Source organism: Girardinichthys multiradiatus, chromosome 12 (assembly GCF_021462225.1).
Source record: "Girardinichthys multiradiatus isolate DD_20200921_A chromosome 12, DD_fGirMul_XY1, whole genome shotgun sequence".
In the NCBI taxonomy this organism is placed as follows: domain Eukaryota; kingdom Metazoa; phylum Chordata; class Actinopteri; order Cyprinodontiformes; family Goodeidae; genus Girardinichthys; species Girardinichthys multiradiatus.
Genome location: NC_061805.1, coordinates 32990176 through 33014960, shown reverse-complemented (window position 1 = coordinate 33014960; position 24785 = coordinate 32990176). Strand labels below are relative to the sequence as shown.

Here is a 24785-nt window from a genome sequence, read left to right as displayed (position 1 = left end):
GATGTGGAAAGGGTGCTGCCACAAAAGGATAAAAGAAACATGTTACAGTTATGTTTTACTTTAAAACTAATTATTTCCAATACAGACATAAAAATGAAGCTAATGTTTTACATTTTAGAGTATGATAAGAACACTGTAGACAATGAGTTTTAAATCAATAATTACACAGTCAGCATATGGAGCATCCTGGATCTCTGTATGAATTTATACATAAGGTCAATGCAATCAAACAGAGGCTGCACCTCATGCTGGGAGCTTACTGGTGCAGCCACAGGTTTTATCAATTGTGAACCTGCACCACTAACCCATCAGGTTTTATACATAAAATCAGGTTCAGAGGTTATTTTCTTGATTTCTTCTTCGCTTTCTCAGCATCATCGTGGGCTTTCCTCTTGGCAGCAAGCTTGTTCGCCTGTTAAGAAGAGATTGACCAACGTTAACAAAAAGAACATCTGTTTCAAGAGCATTTTAGGGTCAGTGCACTGAAGGGGTCAAGGGTGGGCCATGGCGCTTTGTAAACAGCAGCCGGATAGCGTGGTTAAGCATTCTTAGATAAAGGCTTAGTGTTGACAGTAAGGTGTGCAGAAATAGATAGCAGAACAATGTTTTAGTTTCACGTGGTTAAACAGTCTTATTGACTTGAAAAAGAAACAGAAACTCACCTCTCTGACTTTTCTCTTTTTTCCAAACATGATCTTGTCATACAGGTACTTCTCCTTCTTCTTCATCATCATGATGGCTAGACGTTTCTCCTCCGCCTTCTCTTCCAGCTCCAAGCGGGCGGGATTTTCTGCCTTCACTTTTCCAGGCGTCACTTTAACCTGAAGAGACTAAAATGGAGGAAGGAGACATGTCAGAGAATCCAAAAGCTTAGGAAAAAAACAGGATACAAAAACACAACAGACATTTCTTACCTTCCCCTGAGATCTTTGCTCTTCCATCTTTTTAAGGTTCTTCTCTTCGGCTTCTTCTTCTTCATCCTCTTCCTCCTCCTCATCTTCATCATCCTCTTCTTCTTCTTCCTCCTCTTCTTCTTCTTCATCTTGTTGAGCTATAAGAGAAAAAAAAAACATAATTTTTACCATTTTACACATGATGAAACGATACGTTTTGTATTTAGGACATATTGAACAGAAACATCTTAAAACAAGTCTAACTGGTTAAGGGGAATTGTGAGGTTATCAGTAATAGTTCTCCTACCTGTAGTAGACATTATATTTCTGTGAAAAATGAATAAATCCACAGAGGGGTGAAAGGCCAACAGCTTCGTTTTAGCAATTTAAAAAGCTCAAACTGAAAATGTTCCTATTTGTGGGATACAAAATGATCACAATTTGCAAATATTGCCTCTACAATTTGCAAGAGATCGCAGGTAAAGTTTTTCTCAGTGTTCTCAGTCCAAGGTCGGTGTTACTATGCTGAGGTTATGTGGGTTGAAGCTGATGGTCGTATCAACCAGCAGGGAAGTTTGCTTTAAGTTTGCCTGGAGTGCTGGAAACATTTAGATCTTCGGGTTGGAATGGAAATGAATATTTCTGTGCTTTCTTAACAAACTTAGCAATGGTCTTTGTGAAACTGTAGAAGAAGAATATCTGCTAACATAGTTATACTCCACTGACATGAACATTTTAGGTCAGACTTATCAGCTGTTTGCTTCCACTGCTGTGTGAATATTTTCACTTTTCTATGAACTGAACATTGGTTTACTACAAGTAAGGGAACCTAATTTGAAACATCTGAACTTCTCCTTTAAATCACCTTTTTTTTCTTGTAAAGCAGGACAATTTAATCAAGTGCAGGTTCCCAGAACCTAACAGCCCAAGAACAATTTTTAAGCCACCCAAAAAATATTTTATCCCTTGCTCTTCTTGTTTTTTACCAAGTTCTAAGGTGCAAGTTACATTAGGTAAACTACGTGTCCTGAAATGTAGCGTTCTACCTCAACAGCCCTAAAGGTCAGCAGGGCCATGGGTTATTTAGCATTCATTAATAGGAGATTGTCGCCCTTAGAACAATGGTGTCCAAAGTCAGGCATCAAGGGGAGGTTCTCCTACATGTTTTAGACGACGCCCCGGGTCAGCACACCTGAATCAAACGATTACCTCATTACTAGGCTGAGTTGGAACAAGGACACATCTAAAACCTGAAGGACACCGGCCCTTGTGGACTGAAATGGACAGCCCTGACAAACGTGGAGTGGACCCGTTACCGTTTATCAAGTTTAACGGTGATTTATAAAAAAGTAACAATTACAATTTTCCATCATACTGCTTTTATGGTTTAAAATTAAAAAGCCAGAGTGGCTGGAGTTTTCTCAGCATGGAGTGACAGTGGTGCCCCCTCTACCCCTAGTTGCTGCTCACTGCTCGTCAGCCGACTGAAAGAAGGCCATTACACTTTGCCTTCGCTTACAAGAAATAATTCTTAAAGGTGATACTGTTTTAGAGACGAAACTGGTAAGCTATGACCTGCCTGTCTGTTAAGCAGCAGACTGCAGGCTGGGTACAACTAATTAACCAGATATCAGTTTATACCTGTGTTACACTGAAAAGATTAGAACAATAAAAATGTATAATATTCTGCATGATAAACCACTTTAAACCACTGAATCTAGGCAGGGCTTTATGCAATTTTTCTGCTCAAGTATATGCATTAAAATCACAATAATAAATATATATTCTAACATTACAACTAATAATCCATATTTTACACTATTTTAGAATTAGTAGCAGTAGAAAAATGTTTTTTTAAACAAATACTGTGATATATAATAAAACTATAATACTGGTATGATTAATCAAGGTTACGACACCAAGAGAATCTCATATCATACAGATATGATACTTTTTAAAGTAAAAAGCTGAATGCACAAAAAATCACTCGGCTACAGGTTGGGGTGTCTTTATTTTTGCCCTAACATCTAAGTTGGGCAAAGGAAACTCAGCTGCATCTTTCCACATGTTTGTGGCCCAATAATAGTAGTAATAGTAATAACTACTGATAATAGTAGTTCTAAGGCTGTGTTTACAACCAGCAACAGTCGTCCCTGGCGCACAACTCTCAATTTATTTTCCAGGTTTTTCCGGATATTAAAGCAGGCTGGGCTGAGACAAGAAGGCAGTAACACGTAGAGAATAAACAACCAGGACCCATACTGAGGTTCCCTTCAACTGAACAACCTTCAAACCAGAGCTGCTTCAGAGGTCATCTTTTTTGCTCTGGAAAGGAGGGGGGCAAGAAAAAAAATAACTCCTGAAGCACTAGTTCCTGGTAAATGTTTCTGCTGATAAAATACAGCAAAAATCCAATTAAACATGTTACTGGGTGTAATTAAGTGGAGATCACTCCCATCTAACTACGGAAAAACCTAATAATAAAAAAATGTGGGTTCCGTACCAGGTTTTTCTCCTCGCTGTAAGGCCATTATCTTCAGCTTCTCTGGGGGAACATAGTCTCCTTCCTTCTCCTCCACAAATGGAGACAGATGAGGTGGCAGAGTGACTCCAAGGAAATAATCCTCCACAGGCAGGAGTATTTTAGCATTGACACAATCATACACCCACTGGGGCTGGATGTAGTACCTACAACAACAGCATAAAAAACACCTAAATAGACCAATACCTGAGAATTTTTATATTCGCTCATGACATTTCAGAGGACAAGTCTGTCTAACATGACAAAGAAAATCTTTGAAAACAAGACGGGCTACTGTGAGGAAAACCCTGTAAAGGATTTATCAGGCCATAATCAGATTTTCTAGTTCTTTAAACTGCAACATAAGCTCAGAAGTGATGAGAATTTAAAAGAATCCCTTTACCTGTTCATGTACTGCTTGTCCACATTAGGCCTGTCAACAATCTGATGTGTGATAGTCTCATCTGTGACATCATATGTGCTTCCAATGCAAACCGATTTGTCCCAGGACACCTGACCACCGAAACACCTGCGAGTATGGAGATTCAAATCTGTTTAAGTTCTGACATATTATTATAAAACCTCTTTTTAAACATGAGCAAGTGGCGTTTTAAGAGAGAAAGACATTGGCTTTAATATTCTGCGGCTTCACTAGCATCGCATCTTTCGCACCTGATGACAAAAGCCAGCGACTCTCTGGGCACTTCTCTGTTGACGAAGAATTTGAGCCCCTCAAAGATCTTTTTCTGGGTTTCCAGCAGTTTCTGTTCTTTTTCTCTGGCTTCCATCTTCTCCATGTCCTCCTGAGGAGAAAAAAAAAAAAAAAATCAGTATTCAGAATCAACTGTTATTATTTGCAAAGCCTTAAATAAGATGGAAAAGGCTGGTGTGTGAAGCTAATTTTCAGTTTTTCACACTTCTTTTCTCAAGACATTTAAACAGAGTACATACGTTTATCTATCCATGCTCGTTATTACTTAATATCCAATAACTTGTTATGTGTATTAGGAAGTTAGATGTGTACATGGGTCAGCGTCTGACACAGGAAGATAAAATAAAGTCTCAGACTTCTTTCTCACACACCAACAGCGCGTGCAAAAGATCTTCAATACATCAAAAATAATGGGATCCAACTTCCTTTCTTAACATAATGCAAAACAAAAAAAGACACCGCTACAAGAATCACAAGACCTACAGTGCCTTGCAGAATTATTCAGAGCTGGAACCTATGATGATCTTCTTTAGAAGGGTCAAAGTATTAACCAAACATTGGAAAGGATTGTTGAAACTATTAAAACTGAGTTAGGAGCTGTGCAACGCCTGATTACAAACCAGAAGGAAAGTGGTGAACCATTATCTTCGTGGGGAAATGTTTTCAAGAAAAAAAAAAAAAAAGAGGAAAGATTGTGATCAGAGTTCACTTAAATGTTTGGTAAAATCGAATCTCTATAACAGTGAGAAGAAAAAAACTAAAATTGGCATGTGCATATGTACACCCTTTTCTATGAAGCCCCTAAAAAGTTTGGGTACAACGAATTACCTTCAAAAGCCTCAATAAGTGAAATGAAGTCCACCTGTGTAAGATCTGCCAGTATTAAAAGACCGTGAAAAGGCTCCAGAGGTTTCAACACCATAAAGACCAAGGAAGTTGAGAAGTACTCAACAACTTTGTCGCTTTGTACTCAAAGAGTGGGCATAAATCTGAGAAGCAACACAGAGACCAAAGGTAACCCTGAAGGAGCTGCAGTTTCACAGCAGAGACTGGAATATATGTCCACAGGATTTCAATAAGTCATACACTCCACAGAGCTGCGCTTTATGAAAGAGTGGCCAGAAAAAAAGTCATTACTTAGCGTTAAAAATAAGAAGTGTTGGACCACCGCCATTTTGGTTGGGTAAACGACTGTTACTACGCAGCTCAACGGGCGTCACAGCTCTGTCGTCCGGAGTTGAACCCACTGAAGTGAACGTTGAGCTGCCATTTCCAGCCGTAGTGTGCCAATACTACGCTCGGAGGCAATCTCTGTAGTAATAGAAGCTCGTAGGCAGGTTTACTTTACCTGGCCATTCCCAGAAGAGCTTGACAAGCTGTAAATCTGTCTGATATAAGAAGATTGGAAGATCTATATCCTGATCGGAGACCATCAGCCGATGCCCCGGCAAACTCGTCTGTTTCCTATTTTCGACATTTTTGGTCTCTAGTCTGGGCAGGGTGAGGCATAGTTATTGTCATCTAGGATCACCATCAGCTAATCCAAGGTATTAACTTGTTGCATGCAATTTTGAAATGTATATGCTGAACTGTGATTCCTTTTGAATTATGTTGGACTGCGAACTTTGAATGGCGGTGCATACATACCGTGTTCTGATCAACTGAGCGCTGACCCAGTTTGAACCTAAAGTGGATTTTTTTTCTTTTCTTAAAGCAGAATAAGGCTTACGACCTGAGCCTCGTGTTTATCGCCATTGTTCCATCGTTTATGGCCCTTTGTGTTTTTCCACTGGTTAGCCCTTGTGTTCTGTTTCACGGAGTTCCCGCCTTGGTGGGTTTTATGACTGTATGCTGATAAAGAGCTAAACCGCTCCCAAAGGCGCTGCCTATGTGGAAACTCATTGCCTCCCACTGGTGGTGTTTTCCCATAATCCAAGTCAATCCAAAGCTTTGATCCATTCCCACTCAGTCCATAAACTGCTGGTTTGATCTCCATTCATATACTTGCAAGGCAGTGCAAGCTTTTATTGTTTTTTTTAGCATCTGCTTTTGTTTGGTGGGATGTTAGAAGGCAGAGCAAAGGCTGTAGGAGGGATTAGGCCTGGGTTGCTGAACTACATGCAGCATGTAATCCATCCGGAGAAAGGTTTTGCCAGCTCATGGAAAGTCCCTGTGGTGAAGTGGGGCCCATGGTTGATGATTTCTAATCAGTTGGGTAAAACAATCTTCTCAAGTGAGAACACCCTGTTCATAGCAACCCAACATAAAACTGTAAATCCCCAGTTAGGTACCAAGAGGTGTCAATCCTCTGCTGAAAAAATGTCACCTTTCATGTTTGTCCTCTGAGATTAATTAGTTCATCACGGGTTGTACATGTTTAGATGTTTCCTTTAAAGACGTTTGTTTTTAACATCGACCAAAACGAACAAAATGACATTTGGCTGGCTTTCTCACCCCTTCGACAGGAAACTGATCGAGTTTAGCCTCCTCCTCCTCCTCTGAGGAAACAACACGTGCCAGGCTGGAGCTGAGAGCTGAAAGTTTCTGCAGAGAGGATTACAAGTAAAATCAGTTCATTTATCATTACAAATGATTAATATTTTATAATTTAAACTAAAACTTCAACAACAATCTGGTAACCAGCCAGGATCTGGCCAGATGTTTGCTTTAAAAACTGAGAAATAATTAAAAGCTTCAGGTAGTTTATACTGTCAAAATATGAAACCATAGACAGAAAAGAATCATTTTATTTCCTCTTACTGAGTTATTTGCTAAATAAAAGGCTAAGTGCAAGTTGTTGCCCACTCTGCAGAACAGCAAACTGCAATGGAAGAGAAACTGTTGTTTCAATCATCTCAAGAATAGAAGTAAGGCTAATACAAATGAATTGTGAACTCCCAGCAATATAAATGAGACATATGAGTTGCTTATTATTCTGCTAAAACAAAGCCAATGTTAAAAAATTTCATGTATAGGTAACACAGAAGAGAAGCAGGTTACAACATATCCACAGTACACAACAATGTAAGTTTGAGCTAGGATATCTATCATAATAAAACTAATAATTGCCTTATTTTCTATATACGTTACTGTTTACTGCCGCCACAGTCCCAGGCAGCAAAAGCATACAAAGATATTTATTGTATGCCGATGTCTCAACTTAGAAAACATCCACTTTCAACAAGATTTTTATAAACTGTATCTAAAATGCATGTGCTTACATTGTACGTACTCAATTTCCTAATTCAATACAGACGCTGCACAGCTTTTTTTTAAATTTAATACACATTGGTTAAAAAGCATAAAGTGCTATTGATAAAGGTTCTGAGATATTTGAACTCATGAACTAGTTCAAAAGGATGATCATTGATGAAAACTAGTGAAAACTACTGGCAAACATTATGTTTACCGACTAGTTCTTCAGTCTTGCTAAACCACTGCTTTTACACCGTTCAATGAGTTTATCAATGTGGTTCAAACAGGCAGAATATTTTCCAGAATCTGCTTAAGGAATCATTTGACCTCATGTGGAACAGTTAAATTCATAGCTTCAAGGAAAGAAATAATCCGACACTGATAAGACTGGGAAACAAAGACGTTCATACCTCAACAATCAGATAGCTCTAGGAGTCAGTGTTGTTTGTAAGCATAAAGTTCCTGATATAAAAAATTTATTGTGTATCTAGGGTTGCACGATCTACAAAGAATAGGCGATGTGTGATAGTACGACTGCAAAACAAAACCTTTAAGATTGATTAAATAAGATACTTGCCTCCAAGTAGCTCTCTGAATTCATGGCATAGTTGTCCTCATTCTCTTCCTTGAGCTCCAATTCTGATTTACTATCCAGCTGTAAGGAGAAAGGAAATATTTGCTTGAGAACACACTCGCTGGACGAATGCCACATACTCACACATTATAAAATCCCTTCAAGCATTTTTAGAGTCTGCGGTACCTTTGGAGGGTACACCAAGTTGAGAGACTGATAGAGTCTGAAGTTGACAAACCCCAGGAGAGTTGTGTACAGCTCTGTGAAAGTTGCCATGACTCTGTAGTCGACATCTGTTGGGTGCTGAAAGAACAAAAACCTTTAGTTTCGCAATGATTTAGAGGTAAAACAGAAAACATAACTCACTCATGTACATTTGTGTTGCATCTATAAATATGCAGGCAGCTTTCAGGGTACAGACCTAAATATAAAGCTAATATTGCCCTGACTAAAATACTTATTTTGTGACTAGAATACATACATGTATACACTTTGAGCCTCAGCCCTTTAAATATACAGTTTTTAATAAAGAAATGTTCACATATCACTGTCTGAACTTTTTATTTGAATCAGGAACAGGAAGTGGCATCTTGCATGAAAGTAAAACTTATGCTTCCTCCTTCTAATCGTACAGGCATGCACTTTTATATTAACTGAGAATGGAGACTTCTTCGAGCATCTTGCGGTCAGCATTTTGGCAGTTGGTTTAAAAATCCTCCACTTATAAACAGTAGATTTACAGCAGAAAGGCTGATTTCCAATTTGTAAGACCGCTTTTAATCCTTTTTTGTCACAAATGATTTTCTAAGAAACATACTGTTTTGTAACAAACTCTACAACTTATGCCTTAAAAAAATATGTTTAAAGGAAAAATGATCGTGTCGAATATTTTCTCAATTTGGTCAATGAAAACAAAGAAAGACCATTTACAGCTGTACAGCCTCAGGGGAACCAAACAGATTAATTAGTTTACATCACTACTTTCAGGTCATCTTTACAGCACATGCCTGACCTAGCAGTACTTTATAATTTTTATCACCAGGTTTTCCGGACTATAGTCAGGGTTGCGTTTATTTAATAATGTGGCTTATTTTTGTCCAGGCAGTACTTTTTAAATCATGTCCACAGACGGGCTGCTTTAACCACACTATGCAAACATGCAACACCAAACAGGAGAAACCACTATTGTCTCCATAAATTGCCTACTGCAGCAGCTGAAGAGCTCAGGACCATCATGAAACTAATTGCAGTTTTCTAACAAACAGCAATGCTGTTTGATGACTCAGTGCTGCACGTTGACAAAAGGTCCCACCAACCTTCTGTTTAATTCCACAAAATTAGCGCATCTGCTTATTAGCATAACCCCTGTTGGCTGTAAGCAGCCATCTGCACTTACATCATGGGAGAACTGATACGGCACCAGCCATGTAATGAGCTGCCCCATGACCTCAGCTTGGTAGTATATTCCCTTGATGGAGAGGAAAACCTTCGAGGAATAAAAACAAAGTGTTTAGAATAAACGTTCGTGAGGCCCCCCCCCCCATGTGGCGTGCAGAGAAAACCGGAACCTTTCTGAGCGCGCGAGACACGATGACATAGTTCATCCACTCCACAGTGAGGCGTCTGCACAGCTGGATTGTCTGCACGTGACATTTTCCTGTTCGGGCGAATGTGGAGAACAAAAAACACATGCAGAGGGCATCCTCAATGTCACGGAGGGCGTCGATGAAGGTGGGGTACCTGCCAAAAAACACCAAACTCAGTAAGAACCTGAATGCACTCATGTCATATACAGTTTGCTGTTAAAAGTCTACACACACTTGTTAAAAACTGTAACGCAAAAAAAAAAAAAAAAAAAAATGTGGAACACAATCGGTTTAAAAACTTTTCCATATTTAATAGGATACAATTCAACTGAAAATCCACTTTTTTGGAAGGGAATAAAAGTGCAAAAACCTGGTAGTGTTAGTGTACACACCCATTAACACTTTTTAAAAAATCTCTTGATTAAAATTCAGCATTCAGAGAATGATTTCTTGAATAATCATTATCTGCCAACTGTACCCTGCAAAACATCTCCAGATTTCCATGTCCAAGATGGACTGACATTTGGCACCATTTATAATTTCATCATCATTTCACCATTCAAAAAACATTTTCATGTCACCACTATAGCAACCATCTTTTTTGTTTTCCTTTCTTGAATGAAAATCGATCATTAAGCAGAACACCAATTATAACTAAGATTTCCATGACCTACATTTTAAAAATTATGAGGACTTGGTTAAAGGGTAAAAATAAATTTTATAAATATTTAGTTTTTAATATTAAAGAGGCTGTATAAACTGTGCAACTCTGCCATCTGCTGACTAAAGTTAGTTCCTCCATCCCACAGCAATTTACAGTAATTTAAGCTCAATGCTATACAAAACAAACCTGTATATGGACATACATCACAAGACAAAGTGCAGTGAAAACATGTTTTGCAGATTTGGAAATAATGGTTTCATGTCCATAAATAAATAATAATTTATATTTGTTGAAGAAGAGGTAAACTAAACCAATATTTGGGTTGATCACCTTAAACCTTTAGCTGTAGCAGAATGCAGATTGTTTACAAATGGGAAGACATCAGTTCAGAAATTAGTCACTGCAAGCAACAGTGAAGCATGGAGGATGGCTCATAGATCTCCAGTCTAATCAGGACAACTGGTTTATTTGATCCTGATAATCACAAATCATATTTTCCATAATGTAATAAAAGCACGGTAGCACCTATGAATGTAAAACCTTTGTCATCAAGGATCATTTCCAGCGTAATGAAGAACAAATAGACCTGGAAGACCTGCTATGGGAGCTCAGAAGAGCATCATCTAGTGTCTCTGGGATTAGATGAAGAGACAGAAGGACGTTGTCCCCCAGAATCATCAGTAGTAATTTCTCCAATAGGTTTGAAACAACCAACCCTCCGACTTCCTTCATAAACCCAGAACAAGGGTTAAATAAAAGATGTGGTTTGAAAAAAAATTGCTCATCACGACAAACTCGTCTTTACCAGCTTTTTTCACTACAGTCTCGGTGACCAAAATAAAACTGTATGTTAACAAAAAAAATAAAAAGGAAGAATTATGTTCTGATCCAAAATCCTGGCTTTCAGATTCAGAAACACTTGGTTTAAATGAACGCAACATGTTTCAACTAATTTTCTTTATTGATCTCCTATACTAAAGAAAAGTTACAGGTTGTTTACATGAAACTCATTTTCTGCTGTTTTAAGTTTCATTTTGCTTAAAACTAATAGAGTTCAAATTAAAGTGACAGAGCAGATCTAACATGCTTCACTCCCCCGCCCCTGCATTGATGAGTAAGGAGTATAATTTTCCCACCTTTCTTTCACAATGTGGTCCAATTTATAGGCAGGCTTGTTCTCTTTCAGTCTTTCAACAGCAGACCACTCTGTTTTTCCATAAGCCCTCTTCAGTTTACGTACAAAGATCTGTTGAGATAAAACACTTTAACGGTGAGTTAGCCGTTTTGTGTGGGGTTTTTATTTTCAGCTCAATGAAATTATTGGAAACCACCAGACACTGGCTAATGTCAGACTCACAAAAACACAAGAGAACACAAAAAGAAACCTTTCAACCTCAAAATTATTTTTTTCTCTTAATAAATATAACTTATGAAAATACAGTTGATGACAGGAAATGAAAGGTTATTAAACATTCCAGATCTTTAGACTAGGGCTTATGAAATACCTTGTACTCTCTGAACTTTGACACAATGGGCTCGTGCAGCAGGAAGCGGATGTCTTTGAGCAGGTAGAAAGTCCTTGGGGCAGTGGAGCCTTTGTTCACCTTCTTCTTGTGTTTTGGCTCATGCGGATAGATTCCTTTAAGGATGCACAGCCGCCTACAATTCAGGAAGAAATGAAATGTTTTTGATGCTTCCAGAGAGGCTTGTTAACTGGACATAAAGATCTAGAATCTGTGGCAGAAACAGAAAAACTATCACAGTTACTGGCAGGTAGCATTTTACAGTTACTAACCTTTGTAGTCAGAGGGCTTCATAAAGCAAAAACGTAAGAGGTGACCAAAATAAACTGAACTTTTAATGACTAATTTATGGCTGACTTTGAATTATGAAACATTTGTTTAAGGAACAAAAGACATAATTTGCACATAAAGATATCCCCCCACAGAACCCAGAAAGTATGAAAATTATGAAAACAATATGTAATGATAACCACCACCTCGGTTTTGATGTGGCATGATAATGATTTAAATTTGACTTAATGCTTAGCATTAGCTTATTACACCGTTTCTAGTCTACTACATGAAAAATATTGCACAACTGTTTTAAACAAAACCAGAAGACTGCTACTATTTAAATCTATGTAATTCTCAGTGCCACCCACTTTTTGAAACCAATTCTGCATGAATTTCTCAGAAAGCTTTTTTAACCTTCTGTCAAATGGTCATGCAACATTTGCAGCTAAAAACTAGTTTTATTTAGCTGGACTGATGGCAAAATTGGCTTTTTGGATTGTATAGTTTGCAGACCCCTGGCATATTGTCACAAAACAGGTCCCTCAAAATTGTTTATTAGGGCCAACACGTTTTTACATTTTATATAAATGAGGCCTTTCTATACAAATCTTGGTGTTTTAACAGAGGATAAACTCGCTTTTACAATTAAAAATCTACAATTATTTTACAATACAAAAGTTTTTAATTTCAACTGGCCTTCATGTCCACACACTGACTGTAACACTGATATATTTTAATTAACAAATCAATCACTGGTTTACTACAAGAGCATCTACCCTCCAATAAGTTACTGAAAAAGAGCAACTACAGGGTCCACTGACAAATATTGTTCTGTTCAGATAATGGAAAAAGACATGCTCCTATAACACCCTTTCCACTTGGATAAACTTTAGGAGAACATGAAGCTGTGCAGCTTTTGGAGATGTTTAAGAACCGTAGAGAAAACATCAGCAGATGGTTGGATATTTTTTAAACGTCACGTGGCATGTGTTTTCTGTATTTAGTTGATGATTTCCGCGTTTATTGTGTGAAACACAGCCTTTTTTTTTTTTTTTTTTGTATTTTATATTTGCTTAAAACTGGTATCTCCTCAGCACTGGACTCCGTGTCTTAATGAGGTTAAACTGAATATAATAATACAGTTGGGGAACTCCTGAAGAGCGGTAAGACTCTAACAATCTAATCCACCATCTTAACACTTTAAAGTGTCTACAGTTGAAAAAGTAGGACTCCACCGCAGACAGTTTACAAGTTGAAGATCTACCTGAAGTCAGGGAGGCTCAGCATCAGCTTCTTCCGTGCTCTGTTCCTGGTGATGTAGTTTGTTGCAGAGCCCCGCTCATACTGTAAAACAATATAAAGTCATATTTAATTCAATACATTTGTCTGTTATACAGATTTGTTAAACTCAGCCTAACTGTTTGTGAGTCTGAAAACAAACTTTAACTAGGCCTGCTAGCTAACTCGCCCGATAGCGGTTGTTTATTTTGATGTTATTGAGTCTGACAAGAACTCCTACCTTTTTCTTCTGAAGACCCCCCATTTACAGACGAGTTGTCGCTCCGCAGCACTTTAAGAAAGTCCTATTTACGGAAACAAATAACAAGCTAACAGATGCACAAACCGCTGCTGCCGCACGTGTTGTCTGACATGCGCAGGAGAGTTGAGCCGTAACCAGGACCCAGGGGTTGACCGTTATCCGCCTGTACGCAATATTACGTAAGAAAATTTTTTTTTTGTGTTCCCAACTATGCTCAATAAAGTTATGAGTTCACTGTTATTATTTTTGTGCTACTAAAACTGCTCCATGAATGCTAATTGACATTTTATCAAATTTTATAAAAACATAGATATTAGTAAAAACAGGTGTACATTTGTACATTAAAATAGAGTGAAAATGCATTAAAAACAAACATGTTACACACTTAAAACAACACATTATTTTTGATTACATTTAGAAAAGCCTTTTACAGATAGCAAAACACAATTTCTATACTACTACTGTACAGATATCTGCTATTTAGTACTTAGTACCTGACATTTATGGTTTAAAATATTACCAAAAATGGCTTAATTTCATCCTTTTAAAGTTGCTTGTAGAGGTTATACTATGCTCATTCTGTAAAATATTTGTTTCTTACAAGGTAAACAATAAAAATAAAAAAAAACCTGTCAAATAAAACCAAGACTAACCCAGGAAATGAAAACGGATGAATCAAATTTGGTTTTAATGTATTTTGTTGTTTGTTTGTTTGCTTTACCTTGTTTGAAATGTTGGAGACAAGGAATAAATAAACAAATGAATAAATACCACAATGGATTGTGATGTCTAACAACGTAAGATTCAGCCCCACCCCTGTCCCACTCCTGACTCGCTGATGCCTCACAGGCTTGAGGCAGAAACAGAGCAGCATCAGATAAAGAGAAAGATAAATAATGTAGAGTAGTAGAGGAAACATCATTCAAAAACCAGCCTTAAGCTCATCTCTGGAAATGAGTGAAGGATTATATACAGTTATCAGTGGGGTCCGTGACTTCCTAAAGGAGTACTTTCAAGGTTTCTGGGACTATGAGACTCCTAAGATGATGGTGATCAAGAACAGACCTCTTGGAGTCATTTACAGAGCTGTTCAGTTTCTGGTGATCACCTATTTCATCTGGTAAGTTCTAAGCATGTTTGTATATTGTCCTGATAACGTGCAACATTTCAAACATAAAAGGTTTGTTTCCTGGTGTATCTTTATAAATGTTCTTGTTAAGATTAAAGTTAAAGTAAAATGCAATAAAATATTAGCAGCTTTGAATTTTTGCCCACTAATTGCCCTTTTAAAACAGAGGAACATTCAGTTTTCAATAAGTATATAGAAAAATAATAACTTATATGAAGAAAACCTTTCAGAAGATCAAGTCTTTTAAATAAAAAGTTTTTTTTAATCCAAATATTCTTGATATCTCAGAGCACAAGGTAATTCTTGGTAGCCTCAGTTTTAAGGGCGTCATCTTGATTCCTTGGCTTCATTTTGGTGGTTTAAATAAATCCTGAGTAACATGACACCTTTAATGAAATTTCATGTGATAGCAGAAGACATTTTATTGCTTCTGTCTGTTCTGTTATCGATAAAGGTATGTTTTTATAAGTCAAAAAGCATACCAGGAGAGCGAGACCCATCCAGAAAGCTCTGTTTACACTCGTATGAAGGGCAAAGCAGTGCACGGGGATGACGTCCTGGATAATGTGGAGTACTCTCATCCCCCGGAGGTACATCATATCCAAGATTCTGCCAAAAATAATAACTACTTTGTTGATCACATGACTATATTGGATATTTCTGACTTTTACTTATAGGGAGTTGATGTCATCAGCACAATATTGAGAAGAGAATTCACTTATGATCAGAGGCAAGGTACCTGCCCTGAGGTGAGAGATCAATTCCCTTAAAAAAAATATGTATAAAAGTGTTGCAGCTGCACTTCATCTTGTTTTGGCTTTTTTTCTCTTCAGCATTTCAGTGTAGACAACGCCAACTGTACTTCGGACTCTGACTGTTTTCCAGGCTTACCAAACTTTGATAGTCATGGTAATGTTATGACTTCTCACATTATCTCTTATCAGCTTGGTTGTTTCATATTAATTTCATCATCCCTTGTTATGTAAACACAGGTATTAGGACTGGCAGATGTGTTCAGTACCACAACTACACTTTCAAAACGTGTGAAATCATGGCTTGGTGTCCTATTGAACAGTATGCTGTAGTCCGGTAAGGCACTGGAGTTTTAATCTGCATGTTACAATTACACAGTTTAGTGTGTCTTTTGGGGATTTTATGTTATAGAACAAGACAACTTACTTAATGTTTGTGACATGGAAGAAAAATGATACATGTTTTTCATGTTTTTAGAAATAGAAAGTGTTGATTAATATGCAGCCTCATTTGCTCTGATCTTAAAATGAAATCCAGAGCAGCTTTTTCCTTCAGACGTCACCCAGACAGCAGGAGTGTGTAGTAACTAGTTACATTTACTTGATTAACTTTCTGAATAAATACACTTCTAGAATTAGCTTTACTGCACCATGCTGTTTACTTCTACTTGAGTAATATTATTTTGAAGTAATGCTATCCTTAGTTGAGTAAAATGTCTGGCTACACCCTTCCCCACCTGGACCCCATTTCAGGGACCGTGGGTTACAAGCTTTAAGTAGAAAGCATATAATCTGAGTAGACCTAGGGGAGACTGGTGATGGTTGTCACATTTTTTACAATTGTCCAAATTCCTAAAAAAATTTTAGTCTAAAAAGTTTCATTTTTATATTAGGATAAAGCTTATAGTCTCAGTTATTAAAACAATTTACATATTATCCAGTATCTTATGCTTTTCAAAAATTATTGATGACTAAATCAAAAAAATTTCACCCGTGACAACCAACATGGAATTAAGATCATTTAAATAGCAAAAACATTAAAAACTCAAAAAACATTAATTTCATTTAAAGTCAAACTTGTAGAGAAAATGGCTTTAAAAGTGGCAAAAGATCCCATAGTTTGTAAGATCAGGCCCCTCTTTGTCTTCCTTGTGGACTTCCTGCCAATTTTATCTTTAAAATAGAAAGGTAAATAAAAGATCTAACGCTAGAATAGCATGGGGTGTCTCCTTGAAGACAGTGTGACAACCAACACTGACTGGATATTTTTGCTAATAGCTAAGCTACATTTTTTTAGTTTAGCAAAGAAAAAACTACTCATCTTGAAGCTTACGCTTTTCTCTTTTTTAAGCTTCAAACATTCTTCCCAATAAATTAGAATTTTTTTTCTAGACATCTGTAAAATCACTTTTTTTTACCAAAAAAATTACTGGTCCTCTGACTACAATGCTGGATGTCTTTCCCAACAAATATTTTGACCAGTGACTTTTGACCTAGTTTTTGAACATTTCAGTCTAAACATTATTTTGCAGTGCCCTCTGCGGGCTCATATATGATGAGTGTGAAAACCAACATCGATCTCCCCTACTCCACACTATCATACCCAGGGTTCTCCCTGAATCCTTGACACTATGCAATCAGCAACATGCAACTGAAACTGAGATATTTTTCTGTCCCTCAAGCTACCTGTGAAACAACTGTACAAGGAGTACCTACAAGAAAACAGAAACATGTGTAATCAGAAACGAATAACCAAAGATGCAGCTGCAGAAATCAGCTAGAAACCTAGAAACTGTTGCAAAACAACAATGTCATTCCCTATATGAAGCAACCATTTTTTTGGTTTCATTTAACAGAGAATCACCCTTAGTGGAGGCTATTAATTTCACACTGTTCATCAGGAACTCCATCCACTTCCCCAAATTTAAAGTGTTTAGGTAAAGTATTTTCAAACCCACAAACAAAACACTGAACCTTATCCTTATGGTCATTTGTGTTACAGATACTGATCATAAACATGGTCTCTGCTTGCAGGGTAAATGTTGATAGTCCCCCAGGGATGAAAACTAAAAAATACCTCAAGAAGTGTCATTATCATGAGGAGAAAGCGCCTTACTGCCCAATCTTCCGCTTGGGTTACATTGCGAATCAAGCAAGGGAGAATTTCACCGAGCTCTGCAGGACTGTGAGTATGAGAACCCCAGAATTAGTCAGGGGCTGGACTTATAAAAGTTTACTTTAATTTGAAATATGCTTGAATCTTTAGCATTTGATTCACTGTATTTATTTGCATTATATTCATTCATGAAAATATAAAATTAAAACAGATATAAGCTGACGTCAAATTTTGCAGATGACAATTCATTGACACATAATATTCGGCCTTGTGGATGAAGATAACACAAAAACATTTTATTCTGAAGCAGGCAGATAATTGAACAAAATAACTTACCTCAGAACCACTGGTTAAAGGCAAATGAACAATATAAAAAAGTCAGATATTTGATTTAGAAACATAGAAGTGGGAGCAAACAGTAATGCAGAAAAGACAATTAGATCAAGAGGTTCCCAAACATTCGCACTTCAAAACCCAAAAAATAAGTCAGTCATTTAAACAAGCATTTACGTGAATTGAAATAATCAGGAGCAACACAGACCTTAACAACCAATATAAAGTGGGTGAGAGAAGTACTGAACACTTCAATGTTTTTCTCGGTAAATATATTTTTAGTATTTCTATTGACATTAAATTCACACCAGCTGTTGGTAACAACACAACCCATGAATTCAGTTATGTGTAATGAAGTGGAATTGTACACAGAATAAGTATTAAATGCAAGAAGAAAATAATGTGCAAAATCGCATAGAAAGCCAAGAAACCAGCTGAAATCTGGCAGTAATTAGAAGGCCTCCCTGCTGCTATTTGCAAATCAATATCAACAATATCATGATGGCTTATAAAAAGGTTTCTCAATACTAAAAAATTACAAAGAGTATTATAATTGGTAAATGCAAAGAGACATTTACTAAAAAGTGTTATTTTTGCAAAACATACCAGTGGCAATGATTAGTTAAATTTCAAAATTTTCCAATGAGTGCCATTGGGGTCATAATCCGGAAGGGGAAGGAACATTCTTTATCCAAAAACCAGTCATGGCCAGGTGGCCCTCGTAAGATTTCTGACAGAGTCAAAAGCATAATCAAAGCAATTGTCCAAGAGCCAAGGGAGTGCTCACAGAGAGCTTCAGAAAGACCTGGAAATGGCATACTCTTTATTGTTAAAACAATAAGTTATCCACTCAAACACAATGGCCTCTATGCACACTCACTGTGCAAGAGTCCACTGCTAAAGAAAAAGCAGGTAAAAACTTGTTCAAAGTTTGCTCCAGAAGATTTGGAAATGAAAAGCTGGGACAACAGTCCCAAACACAGTCAAAGAAACTCTTTATTAGTTTCAGATAAACTAATAAAGAAATAAAGCAGTTCTGAAGGCAAAGGGGTGTTCCAACAAATGTACTAGCAAGGTGTACCTAACAAAGTGACCATACAGTGCCATCTACTGCCATTTGTAGACTTAATTTTCAGTTAAATCAAGATTTACACGTGCTTTGCGAGTATGTTGTTACATGTCCTTTTATTTTCTAAGAAAGAAACTGCATGTAGTGTAGAAAAGGTAAATGTCTGTCTACTTTAATGCTGAAAATTACACACAACTCAGAGACCGAGGATCAGTTTCCTTCCAGTAGGTCTTTTCACTAGATGTATTTTATCCTTTCTGTTTTAAAAATCTTAATTGTTAAATCTTCCATTTATGTTTAGGTTTCTTTTGGTAAAGCAACAAAAGTTGAGAACAGCAAACAAAGTGAAGTAGGAGGTCCTTTGCTGTACAGTAACAGTTAAATAACACAGCAATGTGTCCTTGTTTCATTCTCTTTGCTGTTAGGGGGGAGTGATCGGCGTTTTCATCAACTGGGATTGTAACCTCGATCTGGATCCTTCACACTGCAAACCTATTTATACATTTCGTCGTCTTGACCCACGAAAGGATCTGGCCGACTCTGGTTACTACTACAGGTCTGCAAAAACCCAGCACCAACTGACCATGTTCATGGGTACAAACTTAACTTTGTCAAGAAACAGGTTTATTATTTTTAAGCACATTTTGTTGTCCAGGTTTGCCAAGTATTATGATAAGAATGGTGTGGAGTCTCGGACCCTCATCAAGGCTTATGGCATCCGTCTAGACATCATAGTTCACGGACAGGTACAACAAACGTCCCTTTAAATACTGCTTTTTTCCCCTGTTTGCTGTGATGATTACCAGGTATTTAGTGCTTGTGTAATTTCTCCACAGGCTGGAAAATTTAGTGTCATTCCAACCATCATCAGCACAGTGACAGCTCTGACCTCCGTTGGGATTGTAAGTACACTCAAAAACCAAACATTTACTCAACCATGTTTGCATAAACAAATATACCAAATTTTCAAAATACATTTAAAAAAATAAACAGAATCTGCTTGAATGAATACAAATTCTTTACCACTGGTGGTTTTCAATTAAACTAGGTGGATTTTATTTTCTATTTCTTCTAAAATAATTTTTAAATGTATTGTTTGATTTTAATTTTAACTATATCAATCTTTATTGATTTCTTTAAAGTAAATTTTGTTTCACTGAGTGAATTCAAACCGATCTAACTGTTTTCACTAAAAGAAAGAAAATGCACAAATGAAAGGGAGGCAGTTTTAAGGATTTTCAGCAATAAACCCATAGTAAATTATTCTGTTATTCTGTTTTTCCTCTAAGCTCTGCAAAAAGGTTTACCTCTAAATGTTTTCATGCATTTTACAGATGCCAACTTTCATTACATCAGTGGTAGATGTGGTAGATGAGCAGGACTTCTGATCAGGATTACAAACTGATGTTTTGCATATTAACCTCTGATTTTTTATCCCAGCGGTTTCAACCTGAAACAATATTAAAATCCCTTCAAACTTAGAGGTAACCTGTAAATTTATCAAATGCTCAGTACATTAGGCTGTATGTATCCCAAAAGACCATTATAAACAATCACAGCAGTTCAATTCAATTCAGTTTTATTTATATAGCGCCAATTCACAACACATGATGTCTCAAGGCACTTCACAAGAGTCAGGTACATACATTCCACTTAATCCTACCAATTGAACAGTGCAGTCAGAGTTAGTTATTTATTCAAATTGGATAAAAAGTTTTTCTGTCTAAGGAAACCCAGCAGATTGCATCCAGTCAGTGACTTGCAGCATTCCCTCCTTCCTGATGAGCAGTACCGTTGTTTATTACAAGCTTATTAACAGACATTCCTGGAGATTTTGGTTGTTTTTTAATTTGTCCCTCAAAACACTTTTTAACTTTCTGACATAATGGTTAAAGCCCTAAAATTACTTTAAATCGAGGATCTATTCATTCTGTCTCCACAGACTACTGAAAGTGGGGAACAGTGATTTGTATTGTATGTATCGAAGTAAACAGGTAATATTGGTTTAAGTGAAATGTAAACACGTTTGACTAAAATATAATGCTGAGTTTTCTTCTAGTGTAAAATGCTTTGTAGGCTTCCCTCAAAAAGGTCCATCCCGAAGACTCAGGGTAATCTCAAAAGTACTACATCCCTACCACTGCCTGAGAAATCTGATTTTGCCCTGGTAGAAACAGTGGAAATGAAAATAATGCAAACAAAAATGACACCAGAAGGTGAAGGTAAAGCTATAAAAAATTTTAAGACATTTAGATATCATCTAACCCCCCAAGACAATTGTCTTAATAGTCTAGTTAAAATTGAAATTTCAGTCAACCTGCCCAAATATAATATATTATAATAATATAATTATTATATAATAATTAACATCAACATAACTACCTTTCAAAAAACAATTTAAAAAATGCATAACATTTTGTGGATATTTTTTGTCTTGAAAAGGCCAGACATTTTTCTTTTCATTGTTTCATTCCCTACAGTGCAGTATTATCTGTGACTGGATCATGCTTACATTTATCGACAAGAATGAAGTCTACAGGGAGAGAAAGTTTGATGAAGTGAGTAAAAAGGTGAGTTATATTTTTATATGTATTAATATTTTACAAGATGAACTCCAATTAATCTTTAAAATTTGAATATTATTTTTTTCTAAACATTCACTCACAAAATATTTACTTTTTGTAGGACATTTTGTTTTCTATATTACCCTCATAGATTTTCCTTTGTCCTCCCAGTATACCCAGTTAAAGCTCGGCAGCAACCTAACACAGCTTGCTTTAAAGTTTAACTAAACTGCAAATGATTTTATTCTGAGTACATTTAAACGATGCCAGTAGCATCTTGTGTTACCTTTACAAGTGAAGTGATTTTGTTTCTTTGCAGGTGAAGGAACCCACAGACACAATTCACACTGAGTTCAGTTTCATCAGGAGCTTTGGTTCAAACCATTCAGACCTGTCCGACGGCGTTCCGCTCTGATGACTCCGAGTTGCTTAAACTCTCCTCCTCCAACCTGATGAGGACAACAGCAGCATTTCAGTTTAGGATCTAAAGTGTCTACAGAAGTCCAGAGTTGGTGTCACAAAACACTACTACAAAAGTAATCACAGCCCCTGAAACTTTTTCACATTTTGTCACATTATAACCAAAAACTTCTGTATATTTTAGTAGGATTTTATGGATAACCAAACACGCGGTATTGCATAAAGGTGAAGTGGAATGAAAATAATACATACTTTCCTTTTACTTCTCACAAATAAATTGTCATGCATATACATTCTGTCACCCTGAGTTAATACTTTGCAACTCTACCAGCTTTGGACAGTTAGAGATTGAACTTTTTGACCATAGAACATCAAATTTCAAGCCTTGGCACAGATTCTAAATTGGATTTAGGTCTGTACTTTAAATGGTCCATTGTAATATAGGAACAGTTTTTGTTCTAAACCTCTCCATTGTGTCTCTGGGTGTGTGCTCATGGTCGTCGTCCTGTAGGAAGGAGACCCTCTGCCACAGTTTCTAAGTCTTTAAAGCCTCTAACAGATTTTCTCCTGTGTTTAGCTCCATCCACCTTCCCCTCAACATAGGCCAGCTCCACTGTACCTGCTGAAAAAAAGCATGATGCTGCCGACAGTAATGTTTCAACAGTGAGGATAGTATGTTCAGGGTGAGGTGTGGCGATAGTTTCCCTCCACGCACAGCATTTTACCGTAAAAGTTCACTTTTAGCCTTATCTGACCAGAGCACCTTCTGCTCCCTGTTTGCTGTATCTACTGCATGGCTAGTGGAAAACCTTGGATTGCCATTACATTTTGGATGGATCGAACAGTGCTCCATAAGATATACAAAGCTTGGAGTAATGTTTTTGAACTCTAACCCTGCTTTAACATTGTCCACAACCCTCCTCCTGATTTGTCTGCTGTGTTTCTTGGTCTTCATGATTAAATACCAGGTATCATTTTCCTTCCACTTCACAATTACTCACTATTTTGTGTTGGTCTTTTACATTAAATCACAATAAAAGTAAATTTTATGTGACAAACACAGAAAAAGTTTGAAATGTAAGAAAACCTTTGCACGGAACAGTGTTAATGGGAATGAACCGAGGAATGAGGACCACATGCTGATGATCTGACGTTCTCACGTGTTGTTCTCAGTAAAACAGTTTTTGCACAGCAAAACAGGTTTTGTGCATAGATTGTTTCAAGCCTTAATGGGCTTTCATCTGTTCGCCACCAGAATGAAACCTGTCTTCCTTTACCTTCAGAAAACATGTATATTCACATGTAGAGAATTTTCTTACAATAATTATAGCACTTTCAAAGCAGAAAAATATGGTAGAAGCGATTTAAAAACCATGAAAACTGTTCCCTTGTATCTCAAACATTCAGCCCAATAATTAATAAATATCCTTTTTAAAACTCATGATTCAGACATAAGCGTACATGTGGCAAACACTTCTTTAAAATCATCTTTCTTTATTAAGGAAATTACGTTATGTTGTATCAGAATCTGCTGATTTGGCTTACGTTTGTCTTTTAACCCGAATGACAAATGGTACAAATGGAGTTGAAGAGTGTGCGGGATAACGAGAGGAAACTGTGAGGAGCCGCACAAAGACAGCTGAGACCAGTGATCAAATAATCTCTGCATTTCCCACCAAACGATTTCTCTAACTAGATTGTTGGAAACTGAACCCATCTCCTTTCCTAAGAGCAGAACAAATGTCAGTGGTGAAGCAATTCTCGAGAACCCACTGTTTCTGGATCGATATCTGCCATGAGGAATGCAATAATGGTAGCCACATGTTAGTTTGGAAACCATGTGGTTCTGATGTGAAATACAAGACATTTAAAGCGAATCTCAGCTCAAACTGAGTTTAAATTATACGTATCTTGGAGCTAAGACTGAAAATCCAGCATTAGAGTTTAGATGATCTCCCTCATGCCTCATTTTTCAAGTGCAGGTGTCAAAAAGATCGTCTGAGGACACGATCTAATTTTGGCTTTGCTCATAGTTTTAAATGAGATTATGTGATAGGGAGACATCCATCTGCAGGCAAAGTGACTCAGCTATTAAATCTAAGTGTGTGGGTTAAAACCACAATGATCCACACTGAAAGCATATCAATAACCATGTTGTTCCTGCAATGAATAGATGAAACCCATGACTGTGATTTAGATTTTCTTATTCTATTTAATTGCAGAATTAGACTATTTTTCCCATAAATTTTCCATTTCAAGATTCTTTTTTTGCTTATTTGTTGTTTAGCATCAAAAGGTGCAGTTACCTTTTTCAGGAAGCAGGCAACAATATCCTCCCTTCCCTGCCGACTGCATATTCCAGAGTAAAAACAGATTACCAAGGTAGAAATATAAAACCCTGGTGGGGAGGTAGCATTCTGGCTATTACTCTGAACCTTCAGGGTGGAGCTTTGTGTAGGAAGGGGGCTAAGCATATGATATATTAAGCATTAAATATATCAAATGCATAAACCCTCCTGTAAAACAGTTGTTGGATTTTAAAAAGATGACACCATTATAAATCATTTCAAAACCTTCTCCACATATACAGGTCCTTCTCAAAAAATTAGCATATTGTGATAAAGTTCATTATTTTCTATAATGTAATGATGAAAATTTAATATTCATATATTTTAGATTCATTGCACACTAACTGAAATATTTCAGGTCTTTTATTGTCTTAATACGGATGATTTTGGCATACAGCTCATGAAAACCCAAAATTCCTATCTCACAAAATTAGCATATTTCATCCGACCAATAAAAGAAAAGTGTTTTTAATACGAAAAACGTCAACCTTCAAATAATCATGTACAGTTATGCACTCAATACTTGGTCGGGAATCCTTTGGCAGAAATGACTGCTTCAATGCGGCATGGCAT

General features: G+C 36.9%; 2 protein-coding genes across 4 annotated transcripts; one reads left to right on the top strand and one right to left on the bottom strand.

The window, feature by feature from the left end:
* Positions 1-42: 42 nt before the first annotated feature.
* pes (pescadillo) lies at positions 43-13631 on the bottom strand. Its single transcript, XM_047380498.1, has 15 exons — positions 13461-13631; positions 13206-13285; positions 11651-11804; positions 11282-11391; positions 9464-9635; positions 9292-9381; positions 8082-8198; positions 7899-7976; positions 6581-6670; positions 4087-4217; positions 3818-3943; positions 3397-3581; positions 915-1051; positions 663-830; positions 43-412 (listed from the first exon to the last, which is right to left on the bottom strand). Exons 1-15 carry the CDS (start codon positions 13482-13484, stop codon positions 341-343), a joined length of 1734 nt encoding a protein of 577 aa, XP_047236454.1. The 5' UTR covers positions 13485-13631; the 3' UTR covers positions 43-340.
* Positions 13632-14337: 706 nt separating this feature from the next.
* Positions 14338-23305, top strand: p2rx2 (purinergic receptor P2X, ligand-gated ion channel, 2). Of its 3 annotated transcripts, none has more exons than XM_047382012.1 (12): positions 14338-14601; positions 15080-15200; positions 15288-15359; positions 15444-15519; positions 15603-15699; positions 17219-17299; positions 17397-17547; positions 19306-19436; positions 19536-19626; positions 19717-19782; positions 21361-21450; positions 21764-23305. In XM_047382012.1, the coding sequence occupies exons 1-12, from the start codon at positions 14435-14437 to the stop codon at positions 21857-21859; spliced, it is 1239 nt and encodes a 412-aa protein (XP_047237968.1). In that variant the 5' UTR covers positions 14338-14434; the 3' UTR covers positions 21860-23305. The 3 variants fall into 3 exon arrangements, with proteins under 3 accessions (XP_047237968.1, XP_047237967.1, XP_047237966.1); XM_047382011.1 differs by having other exon boundaries at positions 15065-15200; positions 21361-21438; XM_047382010.1 differs by having other exon boundaries at positions 15065-15200.
* Positions 23306-24785: the final 1480 nt, after the last annotated feature.

Coding starts and splice junctions, on each gene's coding strand:
- pes (XM_047380498.1), bottom strand. CDS start 13,484: ATGGGGGGTCTTCAGAAGAAAAAG. Junction 8,199..9,291: donor CGTATCAGTTCTCCCATGAT/GTAAGTGCAGAT, acceptor TTGTTCTTTCAG/CACCCAACAGATGTCGACTA. Junction 3,944..4,086: donor TCGCTGGCTTTTGTCATCAG/GTGCGAAAGATG, acceptor CCATACTCGCAG/GTGTTTCGGTGGTCAGGTGT.
- p2rx2 (XM_047382010.1), top strand. CDS start 14,435: ATGAGTGAAGGATTATATACAGTTATCAGTGGGGTCCGTGACTTCCTA. Junction 14,602..15,064: donor GTGATCACCTATTTCATCTG/GTAAGTTCTAAG, acceptor TTATCGATAAAG/GTATGTTTTTATAAGTCAAA. Junction 15,700..17,218: donor GAACAGTATGCTGTAGTCCG/GTAAGGCACTGG, acceptor TTCATTTAACAG/AGAATCACCCTTAGTGGAGG.